General features: G+C 26.3%; 1 protein-coding gene across 1 annotated transcript; it reads left to right on the top strand.

Moving 5' to 3' along the window:
• The first annotated feature begins 16,483 nt into the window (after window positions 1-16,483).
• LOC101498349 (uncharacterized) lies at window positions 16,484-17,437 on the top strand. Its single transcript, XM_004512465.4, has one exon. The coding sequence runs from the start codon at window positions 16,579-16,581 to the stop codon at window positions 17,245-17,247; it is 669 nt and encodes a 222-aa protein (XP_004512522.1). The 5' UTR covers window positions 16,484-16,578; the 3' UTR covers window positions 17,248-17,437.
• Window positions 17,438-21,290: the final 3,853 nt, after the last annotated feature.

Genomic DNA, 21,290 nt, shown 5'->3' on the forward strand with positions numbered 1-21,290 from the left:
AGAACTAATACTGCAATAATGAAAGAATGGAATTCATCGATTCGTTGTCGGAAACTTGTGGATAGTTTGTGACGCGAAGGGTGCCTATTATTTGTGTGTCTAATATTATTTACATTCAAATATTTTTAATGTAATAATTTTTATTATGTATCTATAATATCAATAATATATTAATATTTAATAAAAATAATATTTTATATTTTATATATACTTTTAATAAATATAAAATAATTTATTTATTTTAATATGGACAAAATACTATTTATAATGTGAGACAAATTTTTCTACCATTTTTGAAGCAAAGCTTTGGAGAGCCATGTTACACAAGACTAGACATAGTAGATGCTTATAGATCGGTATAATTATGCAACTTTTTTCTTATTAGAAGGTGTTTAGTATTCAAAAATCATATTAAATTTTATTTAATAGTAAGATTTTTATTGAACAAACTGTGTTAAGATATATGTATAAAGTTTAATTTAACTGATAAATATTAATATTGTTAAATTTAAATTCAAATAATTAAATTTAATATACTTTAATTATATATAATTTTTTTTATCATTTCATCTAAATTAAAAAGATAAAAATAAAAATACTCCGATTAAGATACTAATAACTTCGAGAAAAGAAAATTCAAAAGTACATTTGCATTTCATTATCATGTATAATTCTTTATTTTCATATTATATATAAGATATTTTTACTCATAGAAATTTGGAGGCGGCAAACATGAATACATATTAGAATTTCGTGCGGTTGGAAAATGTCACATTCATATATACGAAAGATAGATAGTCATTCTATTAAAATTAAACGGTTTAAAATATATGTATATTTATGTTTAAATAAAAATCAAAACATTAAACTTGAGATTTGAATCTTCAAGTCTTAATTGATCATTGATGTCACAAATGTGCAATATAGTTTATTTTTACGACTAAATAGAATAAAAAACACATAGATACCTATATATATTTTAAATGATTAAAAAATTAATTATAATCAATCATGTAAGTGATTTTATAAGTATTTTTAATAAAAATCAAATATTATTAATGATCTACTGATTAGAATTAGTTGATGGTATATAAAAAATTTAAACTAACAATATATATAAATTTAATTAATTAATTTAAACTAACAATATATATAAATTAAATTAATTAATTTATCCAACTTATAATTCTTTTTTATTGTTTTGAAAAAGCTTCGCCACATAATTTTAAATATGGATTATAAAGTTAGATTGTTGAGAAATGCAAAACCTAACGAATATCATCAATGATTTGTACATTATTACTTATTAGCCACATAGAAAATCATGACAAAATATCTCACGTTTTCAGGAGTTAACTTTTAGTTTAGATAGAAATATTTTGAAAAAATAAAATATGAAATGATTTTATCAAGTGATGATTAGTAAAAAAGGGGTGCAAATAACAGCACCTATACTTTATTAGTTTATGGGCTTTGTTGGCATAAATCACAACTCCTAGGGAGCTTCTTCTTTAGTTTTGGGCCTAAAGACTTACAACGGGTATAAATAGGATTTCAGGTTGGGAAAATTGGCTATTGTACCCCCCATTTAAACTTATACCCCCCAACATAAAATTTTTGTTGTAAAATACCCAAAATAACCCTAAAAAAAACAGTAAAAGTCAAAATAAGAAAAGATTCAAACACTTTACCCCCACATTGAAAAATCCGGAAAACTAAGTTTTCGGAAAATTTAGTTTTTACCGGAAATTTCAAGAGGATTGAAATTTCCGGTAGTTCAAAATACATACCGGAAATTTCAAAAACGAAATTTCCGGGAGGCAAACCGGAAATTTGAAAAATCCGGTAGTTGTAAATTCCCGGAAATTTCGTCTTTGATATTTCCGGTATGTATTTTGAACTACCGGAAATTTCAATCCTCTTGAAATTTCCGATACACTATGTAATTTTTTTTTTTTTTTTAATTTTTTAATTTTTTTTTATTGAATTTTGTTAGTGAGGACCAGAGGAGGAAAATCTGACGGTGGTGATTATTCGCGAGTTCGGCCTCCTACACAATCAAATAGGAGAGCTGCTGTTGAAAAAAGGAGAAAGAGAAATGAGGAAAGGCAAGCGCCCCAGGACGAGCAGCCCCAGGATGAGCAGCCACAGCAAAATCTTATGTTTGATGCAGAACAGGATGAGCAGCCCCAGCACGATCATGTGTTTTATGATGAATATGACCAACAGCAGCAACATTTTGATGATGAACATGATCAGCAGCACCAGCCTGATGAACCCATGTTTCCTGGAGGTCCTTATGATCTTTCTGTCTTTACAGATTATGAGCATCATATTGCAATTAATGTGTGGAATGGACAGATTAGTAAATAATTTATTTTATTACATATTATAATATATTTGTAGTATATGTTATTTTATTACACATTATAATTTATTTGTAGTATAAGATTATAATATATTTTTTATTGTGTTATTTTTAATTAAACAGGAAAGACGTGCCTTGAAAGTTGTTTCTAATGGCAAAAAACAAGACAAATTTATTGATATTAGATATCATTTACCTGCTCAAAAAGATCATTGGATTAATATATCTGGATTACGTCATCTGAGAAGATGTAGTTTGCATATGATTGACGGTAATATGATATCTGCTTTTGCTGAGAGATGGCACTCAGAGACTAGTTCATTTCACCTGCCATTCGGTGAAATGACTATTACTCTTGACGACGTCAGGGGTCTTTTGAGCATCCCGTGTACTGGAGAGTTTTTCACACCTCCCGCAAATGTCAATGAAGATTTGGCAATTGCTGCTGCTGTTGAGTTGTTGGGGGTTACATATGATGAAGCTGTCACTGAGACTAGGACCAATAGAGGGGCTTCGTATAGTTTTGAGTGGTTGAAAGAGGTATTTTATAAGAAACTTCATGAACGAAGATATGACTGTGCAGCTAGGGCATATCTACTTCATTTGGTAGGATGTACCATTCTTGCGGATAAAAGTTTTACACTTGTATCTGCAAAATATCTCTTTCTGTTTCAAGATCTGGATAGTTGTGGTAAATGGGCATGGGGACCGGCTGCACTTGTTGTGCTATATGACTATCTTAGAGACAGTACATTGCCTGCAACCAAACAGATTGGAGGATATTTGTCTTTATTTCAGGTACTATTATATTTATTATACTTATCATTATTTTTTTAATTATTTCATCACCTTAATAATTTTACTACATTTCAATTATTTACAGACTTGGATTTATGAACATTTCCCTGATATTTGTAAACGGGATATGGATGAGCATATTTCCTCGATGCCACGGATGTTTCGTTGGACGGCAAAACAAACATCTGGGAATGTGGCATATTACAGGGCAAAGTTGGATGCTTTGAGGGATACGGATATTATCTGGGCACCAGATTACGATCAGAACGCTGTGACACGATTTCAGTCTGTGTCATTATTTACAGGATACATTCGTTGGTGTTTCACGATGGTTCCGTATTTACCTGAGAGGTGCATACGGCAGTTTGGGTATACTCAACACATTCCTCCTACACCACCGATGCTTGTTGCACGTGATGTCGACGTTGAATGGAGTATGTACCGGAATTCTGTATGATCACTTCAAGCTAGATTGCATCAGCTGCATATCCACATGAGTGTGTTGAGGGATACATCCAGTGGTATTATAGGATATCTCATCCTCGGATGATCCCTTATGTTGCTGCATATGCTGGTCCTAGTTATGATGCTGATGCTGGTCCTAGTCATGATGCTGATGCTTGTCCTAGTCATGATGCTGATGCTGGTCCTAGTCATGATGCTGATGCTTGTCCTAGTCATGATGCTGGTCCCGATACTAGTTGTACACGATGTCACGCAGTTGGTGGTCTTATACAGCAGAGTTTAGATTTGCATATGGGTGGTCCTGAAGATGAGATGCGTGTCTTATTGGAGAGAGCTTTATATATTTCTAGAGGAGGAGATTATCAGTAGTATCAGAGTTGTATTATTCAAACTTATTTTATTATTCGTGGGTTATTTGTTATTCAGACATATTGTATTAGCGACTTATTCAGACTTATTTATTAGCGATTTATATATTTATTAGATGATTGACACTGAGTTATTATTATTATTCAGCGATTTATTATTAGCGATTTATTATTCAGAGTTATTAGCGATTTATTATTCAGAGTTATTATTATTCAGAGCTATTATTATTCAGAGTTATTAGCGATTTATTATTTTTCAGAGTTATGATTATTCAGAGTTATTATTATTAGCGAATGTGTCATTATTAGCGAATGTGTCATTATTTATTATTCTGAGTTACTATTAGCGATTTATTATTATTCAGATTTATTATTATTAGCGAATGTGTCATTATTTAGTATTCTGTGTTATTGTTAGCGATTTATTATTATTCAGATTTATTATTATTAGCGAATGTGTCATTATTTATTATTCAGAGTTATTAGCGATTTATTATTATTCAGATTTATTATTATTAGCGAATGTGTCATTATTTATTATTCAGAGTTATTAGCGATTTATTATTATTCAGATTTATTATTATTAGCGAATGTGTCATTATTTATTATTCAGAGTTATTAGCGATTTATTATTATTCAGATTTATTATTATTAGCGAATGTGTCATTATTTATTATTCAGAGTTATTAGCGATTTATTATTATTCAGATTTATTATTATTAGCGAATGTGTCATTATTTATTATTCAGAGTTATTAGCGATTTATTATTATTCAGATTTATTATTATTAGCGAATGTGTCATTATTTATTATTCAGAGTTATTAGCGATTTATTATTATTCAGATTTATTATTATTAGCGAATGTGTCATTATTTATTATTCAGAGTTATTAGCGATTTATTATTATTCAGATTTATTATTATTAGCGAATGTGTCATTATTTATTATTCAGAGTTATTAGCGATTTATTATTATTCAGATTTATTATTATTAGCGAATGTGTCATTATTTATTATTCAGAGTTATTAGCGATTTATTATTATTCAGATTTATTATTATTAGCGAATGTGTCATTATTTATTATTCAGAGTTATTAGCGATTTATTATTATTCAGATTTATTATTATTAGCGAATGTGTCATTATTTATTATTCAGAGTTATTAGCGATTTATTATTATTCAGATTTATTATTATTAGCGAATGTGTCATTATTTATTATTCAGAGTTATTAGCGATTTATTATTATTCAGATTTATTATTATTAGCGAATGTGTCATTATTTATTATTCAGAGTTATTAGCGATTTATTATTATTCAGATTTATTATTATTAGCGAATGTGTCATTATTTATTATTCAGAGTTATTAGCGATTTATTATTATTCAGATTTATTATTATTAGCGAATGTGTCATTATTTATTATTCAGAGTTATTAGCGATTTATTATTATTCAGATTTATTATTATTAGCGAATGTGTCATTATTTATTATTCAGAGTTATTAGCGATTTATTATTATTCAGATTTATTATTATTAGCGAATGTGTCATTATTTATTATTCAGAGTTATTAGCGATTTATTATTATTCAGATTTATTATTATTAGCGAATGTGTCATTATTTATTATTCAGAGTTATTAGCGATTTATTATTATTCAGATTTATTATTATTAGCGAATGTGTCATTATTTATTATTCAGAGTTATTAGCGATTTATTATTATTCAGATTTATTATTATTAGCGAATGTGTCATTATTTATTATTCAGAGTTATTAGCGATTTATTATTATTCAGATTTATTATTATTAGCGAATGTGTCATTATTTATTATTCAGAGTTATTAGCGATTTATTATTATTCAGATTTATTATTATTAGCGAATGTGTCATTATTTATTATTCAGAGTTATTAGCGATTTATTATTATTCAGATTTATTATTATTAGCGAATGTGTCATTATTTATTATTCAGAGTTATTAGCGATTTATTATTATTCAGATTTATTATTATTAGCGAATGTGTCATTATTTATTATTCAGAGTTATTAGCGATTTATTATTATTCAGATTTATTATTATTAGCGAATGTGTCATTATTTATTATTCAGAGTTATTAGCGATTTATTATTATTCAGATTTATTATTATTAGCGAATGTGTCATTATTTATTATTCAGAGTTATTAGCGATTTATTATTATTCAGATTTATTATTATTAGCGAATGTGTCATTATTTATTATTCAGAGTTATTAGCGATTTATTATTATTCAGATTTATTATTATTAGCGAATGTGTCATTATTTATTATTCAGAGTTATTAGCGATTTATTATTATTCAGATTTATTATTATTAGCGAATGTGTCATTATTTATTATTCAGAGTTATTAGCGATTTATTATTATTCAGATTTATTATTATTAGCGAATGTGTCATTATTTATTATTCAGAGTTATTAGCGATTTATTATTATTCAGATTTATTATTATTAGCGAATGTGTCATTATTTATTATTCAGAGTTATTAGCGATTTATTATTATTCAGATTTATTATTATTAGCGAATGTGTCATTATTTATTATTCAGAGTTATTAGCGATTTATTATTATTCAGATTTATTATTATTAGCGAATGTGTCATTATTTATTATTCAGAGTTATTAGCGATTTATTATTATTCAGATTTATTATTATTAGCGAATGTGTCATTATTTATTATTCAGAGTTATTAGCGATTTATTATTATTCAGATTTATTATTATTAGCGAATGTGTCATTATTTATTATTCAGAGTTATTAGCGATTTATTATTATTCAGATTTATTATTATTAGCGAATGTGTCATTATTTATTATTCAGAGTTATTAGCGATTTATTATTATTCAGATTTATTATTATTAGCGAATGTGTCATTATTTATTATTCAGAGTTATTAGCGATTTATTATTATTCAGATTTATTATTATTAGCGAATGTGTCATTATTTATTATTCAGAGTTATTAGCGATTTATTATTATTCAGATTTATTATTATTAGCGAATGTGTCATTATTTATTATTCAGAGTTATTAGCGATTTATTATTATTCAGATTTATTATTATTAGCGAATGTGTCATTATTTATTATTCAGAGTTATTAGCGATTTATTATTATTCAGATTTATTATTATTAGCGAATGTGTCATTATTTATTATTCAGAGTTATTAGCGATTTATTATTATTCAGATTTATTATTATTAGCGAATGTGTCATTATTTATTATTCAGAGTTATTAGCGATTTATTATTATTCAGATTTATTATTATTAGCGAATGTGTCATTATTTATTATTCAGAGTTATTAGCGATTTATTATTATTCAGATTTATTATTATTAGCGAATGTGTCATTATTTATTATTCAGAGTTATTAGCGATTTATTATTATTCAGATTTATTATTATTAGCGAATGTGTCATTATTTATTATTCAGAGTTATTAGCGATTTATTATTATTCAGATTTATTATTATTAGCGAATGTGTCATTATTTATTATTCAGAGTTATTAGCGATTTATTATTATTCAGATTTATTATTATTAGCGAATGTGTCATTATTTATTATTCAGAGTTATTAGCGATTTATTATTATTCAGATTTATTATTATTAGCGAATGTGTCATTATTTATTATTCACAAAAAACCAAATTTCCGGTAGCTTCCGGAAATTTCAAAAATCCGGTATTCAAATTACAACTACCGGAAATTTCAGTTTCCAAATTTCCGGTAACAATTATAACTACCGGAAATTTCGATGCAACTTACCGGAAATTTCACCAAGGTCAGATTTTAGAGTAATTTTTTTTAACTGCTCGTAAATGAATTTTTTAAAGATAAAATTGGATTTTTAACAAATTGGGGGGGTATAAGTTTAAATGGGGGGTACAATAGCCAATTCTCTCAGGTTGGACCTCTAGCTGGCCTATAACAATTGTACCCCCTTGCAATGGACAATCTAGAAAGGTGTTTTTGTGCCTTATAAATTATATCTAAGAGTTCTACTTCAAAAATATTTGAAAATAAATTAAAAATAAATTAAAAATTTTGTTTTACTCTTTTTCATTTTAACTATTGTCATTTGTCCAGTTTCTATTTACAATTTAGCCCAAAAAAAATTTGAATTTTTTTTTTTTTTGAAAACTCAAATTTCAATTTCCAAAATGCATGAATTCTTTTAAAAAAACAAATAGGTTTCAATAATTTAATTTTAAAATTTTCAATTATTTGCGAGGACATGCCAAATGTAAAAAATGTGTGAAACCAAATGGGGGATAGGGAAACCAAATGTGAAGTTAAAAAAAACTTCCCTCTCAAAACCATTATTTACTGTTGTTATTGACATACGGTTAAAGATTATGTAATATGTTGAAATGTAAATTGTTTTTAACTAGTATGAAATTATATAAACTCTATTTTATAATAACTTTAAATTTAACGGTTAAATTAATAATTAATTTTGGTTTATACGTAAAATTATTAATAGTGATGTTATATAGTACAAAAGATATTTTTAAGAAAAATTACAAATATTGAATATTTAAATTGAAAAAATTAACCATACACTATCTCAATTCTTCTACTTACTTATCCTTCTAGCATGTTATTGCGCAAACAAGTCTATCGAGCTATGAAGGTTAATCTTTTAAGATGGTGATGTCCGCCCCCTATTTCTAGCTATTCAATAATATGAATATATAATTATATTTGAATCTAATCTATATATATATATATATATATATATATATATATATTATTAGTATTAAGAGTTTTTATACTGTTAATCAATTTCAACTATCAAATTTTAAATAATTTTTATTTTTATTACAATTATTTATAAAATTACTAATATGATTAATTTTAATTTATCAACTATATAAAAAAATTTACATTACTAAAATAATTATACTCGTTGTATTTTCCAATCGGCTAGGGATCAGCCCAAAGCTTTCACAGGTGGAGTAAAATTATAATAGATTGGGGTCTACATTAAGATATTAAGCCCAACTTTTAATTGGGCTTGTAATGCCTAGTTTTGTTTGTACATTTTGGATTTAGTACCGTGCACCCCTCCACTTATCTCTCCCACCCCATCATCAAGGAAAATATCAAATTGTTCCTAATATTATTAGTAAAAATTTCAAATTTTTTTTTTTTTTTTATCATCCATTTTATTCGGAAGTTTGAATTGTCTGAATTACATTTGCAAATATTCAAACCTTTGAAACTTTCAAAATTCAAAAGTAAGATAAACTTTAAAATTTTTGAAATATTAAATTTTGAAAGTTTTCATAAACATGAAACTTTCGAAATGCAAAAACCTTCGAAAATTTCTAACAATCTAAAAGTTTCGAAATATAAAATTCAGAAACATAAAGTTTTTCAGTTTCGATACTTTGGTATTCATGGAAAGCTCCGAAATGCATTTTTATTAGTAATAAATTAATAGTAATAAATTTATAATAATTTATAGTAATAAATAATAATATATTTATAGTAATAAATTAATAGTATTAAATTTGATATCTAATTTCGAAAGTTTCAAATTCATTAAAAATTTCAAAAATTTTGATGTTTTCTAGAAAATCACACTTCGGAACTTTCAAGTTTGTCTAAAGTTTCGAAAGTTTCAGATGATTTGGAAAATAGCATTTCGAAACTTTCGGATTTTCTAAAATTGAATTGAAAATTTTGAAAGTTTGGAATTTTTTGAAACTTTTGAAAGTGACTTACATTGAATGTTTGAAATTTTTGAAGAATATATGTTTCAAAAGTTTCACATTTATCCAAACTTTTGAAATTTTCTGGAAATTTTCATTTCAGAACTTTCAGTTTCAACGAAAGTTCCGAATGATATGTGTTTCAGAAGTTTCAAATTCTTCTAAACTTTTGAAACTTTCTAGAAATGTTAACTTTGGAACTTTCATATTCATCGAAAGTTTCGAAATTGGTAATTATTTATGTAAAATTATATTTCGAAAGTTTATAATTTAACAAAAATTCCGAATAGATCATAAAACTCACTTTTAATTATTTCGAAAGTTTGAAACTTTCGAATATTAAAAAAAAATTTGTATGTTTCAAAAGTGGAGGTGAGAAAAGAGAGTGGTAAATTTTTTTTCATGATTTTATATAAAATAAAAAAGAGTAAAATGGTTATTAAAAAAATGGAGGGGGGAAGGTAAAAATGGAGGAGTGCACATTACAATTCTCGTATATTTTCCAATCAATAGAAACCTAGTGTCTTTTCTTGATACCAATTCAAGCCATGTTTTTTTTTAATCAAAAAATCTACAAACTTTAAATATTATGATTCATAGCTCAACCTGGTACAAGTAGTACCGATACAGATTGTTTCAAATCCATTTACTTTTATTATTTTGATTCATCAATCTATATAGAACATCATCAAAATCTCTTTACATATCTATCCCATGTATGAAGTTTCAAATCCTCAAGTACTATTAAATACATCATAATATTACCAATTATATATGAAGAATTACCCACTAATGATAAGGTCCAGTAAAAAAATTCACATTACTCCTTAAATCTATTTATTCCACCGGTACAATTATTTATGCAGTTGCTTTGTTTAATTTTATATAATACTTTTGTCATTTGTATTTTTTAAATTTTTTTAATTTGATCATTTATTTAATTTTAATACAAAAATTCAAAAATATAAAGAATGAAAATATGAGTTTATTTGAAGATTTGAATTATAAATTTGATAAAATTTGCATTTTATTGAAGATAATAATTAATTTTATAAGTTTTGTTTGAAAATTCTGATCAATTTTTGTAAAAAAAAAATAATAACATTGTTAACATTAAAAAACATAAAAGATCAAATTGTTTACTTAAAATTAAATAAATGACTAAATTGGTAAAAATATAAAAAAATAAAGAACTAAAGTGTTATCTAAAATTAACTTAAGAAACCGGAGAAGCAATTATGACCCAAACTTATTAAGGTACTCCATTTTCCAAATCATACTTAATTATTGGTTGTGTATATGGGTGTTCATGTTGCAAAATCTGAAGCTCCATTATATCATATTAATGGTTTAATTTAGTTTTTGAAAACTATTTTCGAATTAAGTTAAGTATAATTCTGAGCCGGTTTGAAACTGATTTATAAATATAATCCAATTGAATATTTTGAACAGATCTTTAGTTAAAATCGATTTCGAACTAATTATTTGAAAAAAGAATTTTGAAACTCTTTTGGCAAAAAGTTTTTGAGAAAAATAGACATAAAAAGTTTCGATTATTTTTCGAAAAAAAAATATTTTTGATTTTTTTCTCAAAAATTTTCCTCCAAAAAAGTAATAGTTAAAATTTTTCTTTTTGAAAACAAAAAAGTTTCGATATTTTCTAAATTTATTTTCAAGAAAAAAATTTAAATTGTTATATTATTTTTTAAATAAATTTATTTAACTAAATTATTTTAAATATGTGATTTAATTCATGATTCATTTAAATAGTTTGATTTTTTTTAATGATCAATACTTGTATATACCATAGACTCACTTTTTCATATCTTATCCTCTAAATTCATTTCCCAAATAAAGCTAAATTGTGTATAGTATGAGGAATTTTTTTTTCAACCCCCTCATTCAACTCTACAAAAATTTTCTCATTTTACCAAATTAATTTTCTTCTCTTCCTTACTTCTCCGAAAAGAATCTTTAAAATAAAGGTTGAAAGTAAAAATTATAAAATTTAACTGTTATACAATATCAATATAAAAATTTTATATTATCAAATATCTCTAACGATTAACGATTTTGATTGACTAAATATCTAATTATTTTTTACATTGATAAAATATATACATTAAATTCAAAAATATATATAAATTAACCTTAAAAAAGGGAAGTAAATTCATTCTGTTTACCAATTGACAAATTATTCGACCATTAAGACAACCACATCCTCAAAACATCAATTATTAGTTGTCGCGTAGATTTCCTTCTAGTTCTAGGATTTGCACCAATGAAAAATCCTAAATATTTGAATGGTGTGTTGTCAGTCTTACAATTCAAGATATTTCTTTCGATAATTGTTAAGACTTATTGGTTCCAACTAATAAGTTTTTTTGACCCAAGGCATGATACTGCCTCGAATAACTTCAAGACAACCTGAATAACTCCCACATTTCCACCAACTTTTCTATGCAATGATCAACAAAGGAAATCATCACGATTAACAGAAACCACATAATTTTATATTAAATAAATATTGAGGAACATAATCACAAATGAAATAATTAAAGATTAATCAAAATTTAAAGATATTAATGATTTATGCATATTATGTAATTTTTAGTTTAATGATTAATTTAAAAAACTATTTATCACATATAATATTATTGAATAAGTGTATCTCTGTAAGTATATTTCTAGGTATAATTTGATTTGTTCAAATGAGTTTTGAGTTGTTCTGTCTTTTAAAAATGTCAAGGTTCTTTCTTCTTCCTCTTCTTCTTCTTCCATGAAAGAGATTTTGGTTTATGATTATTTTTTGGTCTAGAATTACCTGGCTAAATCTGTTATTTTATCTAAATAAGTGGTTTTTATGCGTATTTAGTTTTTCATTCATATTTTTTTATGATTTCTTCGTATGCGTATTTAGTGTGATATTTTTTTTACTTTTGTTTTATTGTGATGTTCATTTGATTCAGATTGACTGAGTAACTATGATCTATTACAAACTTCAATCAATTATTTTATTTCATCAACATTATAGATCTAGATGCATGTATATTAGATACTTGAATTTTATCATATTTGTAAACATATTGTTGGTTAATACAATTAACATAGATGTTGTGAGTTTGTTTTTAAATTTTTCATATTTGATTTTATCGATTTTAAATTTGTATTGTATTGATATATTATATTAATTTAATTTTTTTTTTAATTTAAACCCTCTCAAGTATTTAATGCTCCATTTCAAATAGAGTAAAACATAAAAAAAAATATAAATAAAGTATTTAATATTTTAATTTGTCTCTTCTCTAAATAGATTCCCAATTATTTGAGGTATCTAATTTTTTTTTTTTTCAGAAAAATCCTATATTTTCTTAGGAAGCAAACATCATATGCTATATTTAAGGAGCTAGTAACATAAAATCCACCCGAAACATGCCAATGTAACACATTAAACCGTTTACGGGTCATCAGCGTCCTTCTGAAAAGACACCCCAACAAAACATCAAAGAAAATCCATATAAAAAATAGGCACAATTTATGTCAATAAATATAATAGGTACAAGTAAAAGTTTTCATGAGAGTCACTTTCGATCACTATGTGGGGCATAATTCTTTTCATACCCGTTCCATCTGTAAATATAATTTTGAACATGACATATAGACTTCCAAAATTCCGTCTGAAAATACGAAAATATCTATGTATTGAAATTTTCATCATGTATTTTAAAAGAGTTTTTTTAGGGTTGATAAATATTGACATTATTGGTGTCAAAATATATTTAATAATCCAAGTGCAAAATGCATCGTACGACTAATTGAGGTAACGAGATTTTGTCAAAATGTTGCTGCTTTGCACCTTTGTTTTCTGTTGTCTTTGCACGTGGGAGAGTGAGAACCTCAACCTAGTAGACAATTATAAACTCTATGATGATTCAATGGCTTTGACCATTTTCAAGATGCTAGTACGTGCTTTTGTTTTACTTTTACCAAGAATATTTTTTGCAATTTTTGTTTCACCTTTCATGACTCAATGCACTTTTCCAAAGTGTTAATTGTGCAAGATTTTAAAATTTTAACTTAAAAGTTAGTCACGCTAATAAATGCTTTTAGAATATTTGTTAAATAATTAAAAAATAAATAAAAAAATAGTTTTATATAGAAAATGTATTTTTAAAAATTTTGAATTATTAATTACACAAGTTTCAAAATGTTATTTTGTCATTAAGTTGTTTAATAAGTATTTTAAAATATTTCTTAGCATTTTCCTTAACTTATTATTATAATTGATGGATCAAAGTACTTCATTAAATAATTAAAAATTTAGTAAAAGATTAATGAATGTGTATTGCGCATAAAACTATTTTATATAGATGGTCAATCAGAATTATTCATAATGCAATTTCTAAAACGATTGCAAAAATATAATAACACATCAAAATCAATAATTTTTATTGGTGGTCAATATAAAATTAATTTACACCGACGTGTACGGTATATTTTCTTATTTAGTAAAATAATTCAATCTATCCATCAACAATTGTTTTTATTAAAAAAATTCCAAGTTCAATATTATGGTGTTATGATAAAAAAAGATAGAGGATAGATTTACATGTTGTGAGTTTGAGTTTAAATGTATGGACCTAAAATATGTTATTAGAGGGAGGTAATTAAATGTACTGAACTAAATTCTTCTTCACATAGAAACAAATATGTTATATCTTATTCTCCCACGTTGCTTTTTATAAATTGTTGTTTTTGCAAAAGAATTTAGTTGATATTCATTTGTCATTTTTGGACCATCAAATATTTATCCAATAAATTGGCCTATTACACAAAAGTCGAATAGATTTAATATCTGAACATTGTGATCCAAATACTATGAAGCATATTATGCTAAGCTAATGCCTCTTGATTTGGTCAAGTTAGAGAACGATGGTATAAAGCACATGACGTATATAGAGGGAAGTTGCCTGGGTAGGACAACTCTTTTGTGAGAAGAGTCAATGGATCATTTAATCTTGATTACACGATTTTAAAAATTGTACTTTAATTTATATTTTATATTTTAAAATACTGATCTTTAATATGAATATTTAATTTATTAAATGTGAAATAAAGTTTATTAACTAACTTTTGAGATACAAGTAAGATAACTCTTTTTGTACCTAAACTTTGATGATTATCATTAAGCATTTTAGTCTAAAAAGCTTAGATGAAAAAGGTTGAGCTCAGTACAAAGTTATTCAAAAATCATTTTAAAATTTAATCTTTGGCCAATTCAACCAAGTAAAAAGCTTATAAAAATAGCAAAGTTACAACTAAATTAAAATTTTAATTCAAAAGAAAGACTCTAACTATTCTTCATCATAGAAACATATATGCCAAAACTTATACTACTATTTTAACATAAATACGTAAATTCATATTTTCATAAATAAATATGTTTAACTTCAAAGTCACATTTCATTCATCTTTATCATATGGTATCCATTATTAAGTAATAATCTTGTTGGTAGTGGGACCCTGTCTTCAATTGTGGTTGCTTAGAAGTCCCATTCCAAATGTGGAAATGCAATCGATGTGTCTGCAACTCTCCATTAGAAATAGAAGTCGTCAACATACAACAACTCCCAACAATCACATTCATCTTTTTATTGTTATTTATAATTAAAGCTGTTAAAAAAATTCCTCAACTTTAATGCTCCTTAATTTTTTTTTTGTTGAAACCTCTAATATTGTGGTTTCTATCAAAATAAATTTTTTAAAGTCTGGATTCATTATTTGATGGGCTTTAAGGAGGTTTATAGTTCCCTAATATTTTATTAATTTTGAGAATTTTTTTTTTAAAAATCATGTTTTTCAAAAAAATATAAAAAAAAATAAAAAAAATTTAAATTATTTTTTTTCTCAAAAAATTGTGAGAAAAATAAAAAAAAATTCTCAAAAAAAATCAATTTTTTTTTCTTGAATAAAAAATTTCAAAAATAAATTATAAATAATTTTTTATCGAAAAAAATCAAAAAATTTTTATGACTGAAAAAATCAAAAAAATTTATTTCTCGAAAAAATTAAAAAAAAAATTGTCAAAATTTAAATAATAAAGAAATCAATTTCTTTTTGTTTGAGAAAGTGGACTATAGATCCACTAAGTCCACAAAATTTTAAGAGATTTTTAGTGTTGGGAACTTTCTTTTTTATGACCTTTTAAAATATAAATATTTTTGCCTTTCAACATGTTGGTTGGAACTAATAATTAGAGAACTTGTCAAATTGACACCTCTATTCATAACACACATCACAACATTGAATTCTGACCAATCCCCTTCTCCTTAGTTTGAACCCGAACCATGTACCAAATTACTATAAAATAAAATAATTTAGAGAAACTCATTTTATATTATTAATATAAAATAATTATATTCATTAAAATTTATGTATTTCGTTACATTATATCACTTTATTTCATTTTTTTTAGTTAAACATAATAAAATGAATAAATCTATTAATACAAAATTATTTTACATTAAAATTATAAATCTATTAAACTCAATAATTTATATAAAAAGATTATAGAGTAGTTTAAAAATCCAAATAAAAAAACACCACTCAACAAACGCGGAGTTTTGATATCACACACTCATTAACCTCCTTTAATTGACCACGGTTAGACTTTCCATTCATAAAATTAACCATGGTTAAATCTACTCTTCTTTTAAAATCCTCGCCCACTTCACGAAAGCGAGAGAGAAAGCACAAAATTTCACAGAAAAACAGGGGAAAGAAATCAGAGAGAAAAAGCTGAAACAGAAAGAAAACGGCGTTATTCATGGACGAAGAAGAAGTATGGAAATGTCAAAAACACCCTTCGAAACGAAGGAAGAGTGGAATTTGTCCAATCTGTCTCCGTGAACGTCTCGCAACTCTCTGTCCCGACTGCGCTAACGTGCGCCCGTGTTCCTGTTACGCTACAACTTCTTCTTCGTCTTCTTCAGCATCCTCATCGTTTTCTCGATTTTCTGTCACCGGTGATTCCATCGGAGCGGTTGGTAAAGTTTCCAATCTCATCGAACGAGAGCCTTCGATGCGACGGTCGCGGTCGATGGCGATTCCGTTTCTCCGGTCGCGGTCGCGATTCTCCGGCGCCGATAAAGAGTTCGATCCTGATATCGTGACGGATTCGCCGGCGATTAACGGAAGCAGGTCAGCGAGGTCGTTTTGGTCATTGTTCAAGTCACACAAGAGTGAAAGAGGGAGCGAATTGGAGCAAGATTGGGAAGCGAAGAAGGTTTTGATGGAAGAACGCGACGGCGATGTTAGTAAAAAGGCGGTTATGGCTAGGTCAAGGTCGGTTGCTGTGGCGGCGGTTTCCGGTGACGGAGAATTTAGACCGCGTTCAAAGGGAAGAGGATGGTTCTTTCCGAGCCCGATGAAGGTTTTCCGGCAATCGAAGGTTTCTAAAGTTGTTCAGGAACGGTCTCCTTTGTACAGAGGTTGAAATTTTGTAGATTAATTAAGATTAAGATAATTCTCAATATTAACCCAAAATGATTAATTTATCTTAATCATTATTATTCACTATTAATTTTCATTAAAATTCCAGTGTTTTAGTATATTTCTCAAGACTTGGCTGGAAATGTTGAATTTACTCTTTACAAATAATATAGTGACAAAAACGGTTATCGTTATTTGAGTTGTTGTATATAGTATTTGAATTTAGTGATTTTAGTTATTTGATTATTTCTAAATTAGTGAATAATTATCCTCTCCTAGTGTTTGTAAAACTCTTTTCTCTTTAAAATCATATTATGTTGAGTACATTTTAATATTTATTATTTATATATACGAAAGATAGCACCAGCTGTTAATTAGGGGGCATGATTAGGCAGTACTATGCTACTTGGTTTAGTTGTGAACCTTAACTGCCTTATAATCGTTATTTGATATGTTTGGTCCCACTCGTCTTAGTTCTTACTAATCATAGAAGGATATTTACAACTATATCTTTTATTAATCAATCATTATAAACTATAGATAGTTTGCTCTATGTCAAGCTTATTTTTTTATATGAATTGAATCTTTATCACTTTGATCATGTGATTTGTATTGGTATCATACTTATGATTTGGCTAATGAAAAATGATGACGACTCTTGAGCTTTTGATTGCAAAAAAGATTATTGCAGCCAAGAGTAACACACTTATGATTATTTGAAACGAACCACATCACCTTATGATTGTTGTTTCTTTAATGTGCAATTAGAATACAAATAGTAGTTGTTCTATGTTACATAATCGTTCAAGATGTAGAAACTCGTATAGGTATGAAAATGGAGAGATTATCATCAATAATATGCATTGTGGTTTGTGGATTCACGGGTAGATTATCACCAACAAGAAATTGTATGGTACATTGTTTGCGATTTAAGAACCAACTACATCAATTAAATTATCTTATTCTCTAAATTTTGGTCGTCACTCTTATTTTAAGTTTGTTTATATCACCAATGTGGTGTGGCTGGAGCACAACAAATATACATTTGCAACATCTCCACAAAACTCAAATATTATTTTCAATCTCAATGGAGTTGCAACGGTTTCATTGTGTTACTCCTTGGGACTTCTTGTTTTCCATGGTTTTATGAGTTGTTATTGGATTGTTATTTTGTCTTTTTGTTTTAGATGTTTCATTGTAATTTTCTAGATGTTTATAATTCAAGTTTGACTCCAAACATATCACAATCAACTTGAAGAAGAGTAATAGAAAAATTGTTTGATCAGTGAGTCAGTTACCACTTTATTAAGAATTTGTTACAACTCTCTTCTTTTGAGAGTTACTTTTTTATTTTATTATAAGTAAATGTTAGTGGTTAATTAGTCAATGGGAAGGAGAAATGTTAGTAGCATGAATGACTCTCTGACCTTTTTCTCAATATTTTTTCTATATCTCTTAATTCATCAATTAAACTAAAGTTAATTTATGGTTGTTAATAAATAATTAGATGGCATATTGTTAATCTTCTATGTTTTATATAAAGATCAAAGTATAGTCGTTACAATTATGTTTTATCAATCAATCAATATGAATTCTAAAATAGTTTTTCTCTATCAACATTCCAAACTTATTTTTCTATATATGAATCTTAATCTTTATCATGTGATTTCCATCACTTGATTTAAATTATTTCATTTATAAATTTATCATTTTTAATTCAATTAAATAACTGAATTTTATAATATATATATATATATATATATATATATATATATATATATATGTATCATAAAAGGATAACAAGTTTTAATTTTAAATTTTTCCTTCTAATTTTATCATTAGTTTGAACTAAGTTATCTTTTCCTTCCAATTAAACAACTAATTTTTTAATTTAATTATATACAATTTATAATAATAATTATTTGTATTGATAAAAGCAGCCAGAAAAATAATCTTGTTGGTCTTAATGTCAAAGGAGGGGGACATAATCTTTCATCAAAATAGAACAACTTGTTGGTTGTACTTGTACTTGAGCACATCAGAATGTAGTAGTAGAGTATTAATGTTCTATTTTTTTTTTTTTTTGAGTAAACTGTACAATTGTTGATTGGTATTGAACTCTATTTTTATTTTCATGAATCATGATATGCTAATTGGTTTATTGTTTAATGCAACCTTAATAATTCATTAAAACACATCCAGCACAAAGTCATTATATATTGGACATAATGCAGTGAAATATAGTATCTGTTGAATTTTTTTAAAGTTAAAGTGAAAATTTCAACTACATTTGAATCATTAATATGTACTCTTAAAACATATTGTAGTATTTTTCTAAAAAAGAATATATATATCTTAACTAAATTTAATCCAAATTCATTTTTTTTTATATATTTTATTAGCACGATTATTTTACTACTAAAAACAAAGAATGCTGAGTTATTCCGGAGCAATTTGTTAGTCCTCATTTTATTCTCCTAGTGGGATCCATTAACTTTAACAAAATTCAATCAATCATTCTTTGGGAATGCATAGCACTCATTCCACTCAATACTCATGGTTACAATTCAGAGTACGTGCAATATAATTTATCGATCGCGGAGGAAATCATTGCTGCAATTATATCAAGAAAGATAAATATAATTTTTTTTTATTAGATTTAAGATATTTTTTATTTTGAATTTGACACCATATAAAAAAAAATTATATCATTCAACAAACCTTATTATTGTCCAAATTGTCTTCACCAAACAACCGTACCCACACCATTTCTCTTTTTCTCCCTCAAGGAAGACCACAAAATATCTAGGAGTAAGGAAAAATCAACAATAATAAAACAAACCATCTAATGCATGATTTTGATGATCCGAATATAATTTTACGCATGATCCCAAAACCAAAAGGAGAAAATACACAGACCCTTTAGCAGCGAATGGTAACTTTCCAATTCCATCATTAAACCCCTCTAAAACAAGCAAAGGCAAAGTGATTGGGGGCAAGATTGTAGCCTATAGGTACACCCCACATATATGTCGACATAAAGTCTCAATTCAAAAGATAAATTAATCTATATAACTAAAAAACTTTCAACTTAAAACACTACCTCGGGAATTGAGTCTAATATTGAATTTATATTTGAATATCTATCGAGAGAGGTACTCACATTTAAAATTCGACGCGTCTCGAATAGAATTATCTTCGGTTGAGAAAATTTAAGAAAAAAAAAAAAAAAAACTACTCTATCAACACTAGTTTTGGAATTGTAAACATCAATTAATTTGGGACTTTAAATTTACCAAATATCAAGTTGCTCAGTCAAATTATCTATTGTCACTCAAAATATTGCTTGAATTTTTTAAATTGTAAGCAAAAAGCTCCCTAAAATTGTTACCAAAAAGAAAATTTTGTCTTACTTTAAACAATTTGAGAGAGTAATTTAAGTTGAGCGATTTTTACAATTTTAAAAGTTAAAATAGTGATTTATGTATTTTTTTTAGCTTAGGATTCACTCCATTACCTTAATAAAACTATATTAGTCATTTTTGGTAATCCAATTATCAACTAAAGCATCAATTGTTATAAGGATATAGGGTTTTGTTATTTTCGGTGTATTCCCTTGAATGTGGGTGTTGTATATACTATTTAGGTACCAAATTGGCTTTTCTCTTGTGCTCAATCGATGGTGGTTTAATAAAATTTCAATTAAAAAATAATAATAATCGAGAGTTCAATCTAAAAGACTAATCCTTATGATTCTTCTCAAAGCTTAAATGGTATATTGGACATTTCTATCTATTTAATATGGAATTCATGCTAGAATAAGTAAGGGTTTTATTTTATGAGTTATGTTGACAAATGTCATAAGAATGTTAATTAAGGAAGCAAAAAAAAGAACTTTTGAGTGGAAAAATTCAATTTTTACAATTCCAAAATATGAAAATGGTACATTGGAGATTTCTATCTATATAATATGGAATTCATGATGAAATGCATAAACTCTAAGATTTTATTTTTACATTTATGTTTTTAAGAAATGTTTTAAGAGCG

This window comes from Cicer arietinum, chromosome 8 (assembly GCF_000331145.2).
Source record: "Cicer arietinum cultivar CDC Frontier isolate Library 1 chromosome 8, Cicar.CDCFrontier_v2.0, whole genome shotgun sequence".
In the NCBI taxonomy this organism is placed as follows: Eukaryota; Viridiplantae; Streptophyta; class Magnoliopsida; order Fabales; family Fabaceae; genus Cicer; species Cicer arietinum.

What these genes read in the sequence shown, in the direction of transcription:
- LOC101498349 (XM_004512465.4), top strand. Translation starts at nt 16,579, where the DNA reads ATGGACGAAGAAGAAGTATGGAAATGTCAAAAACACCCTTCGAAACGA.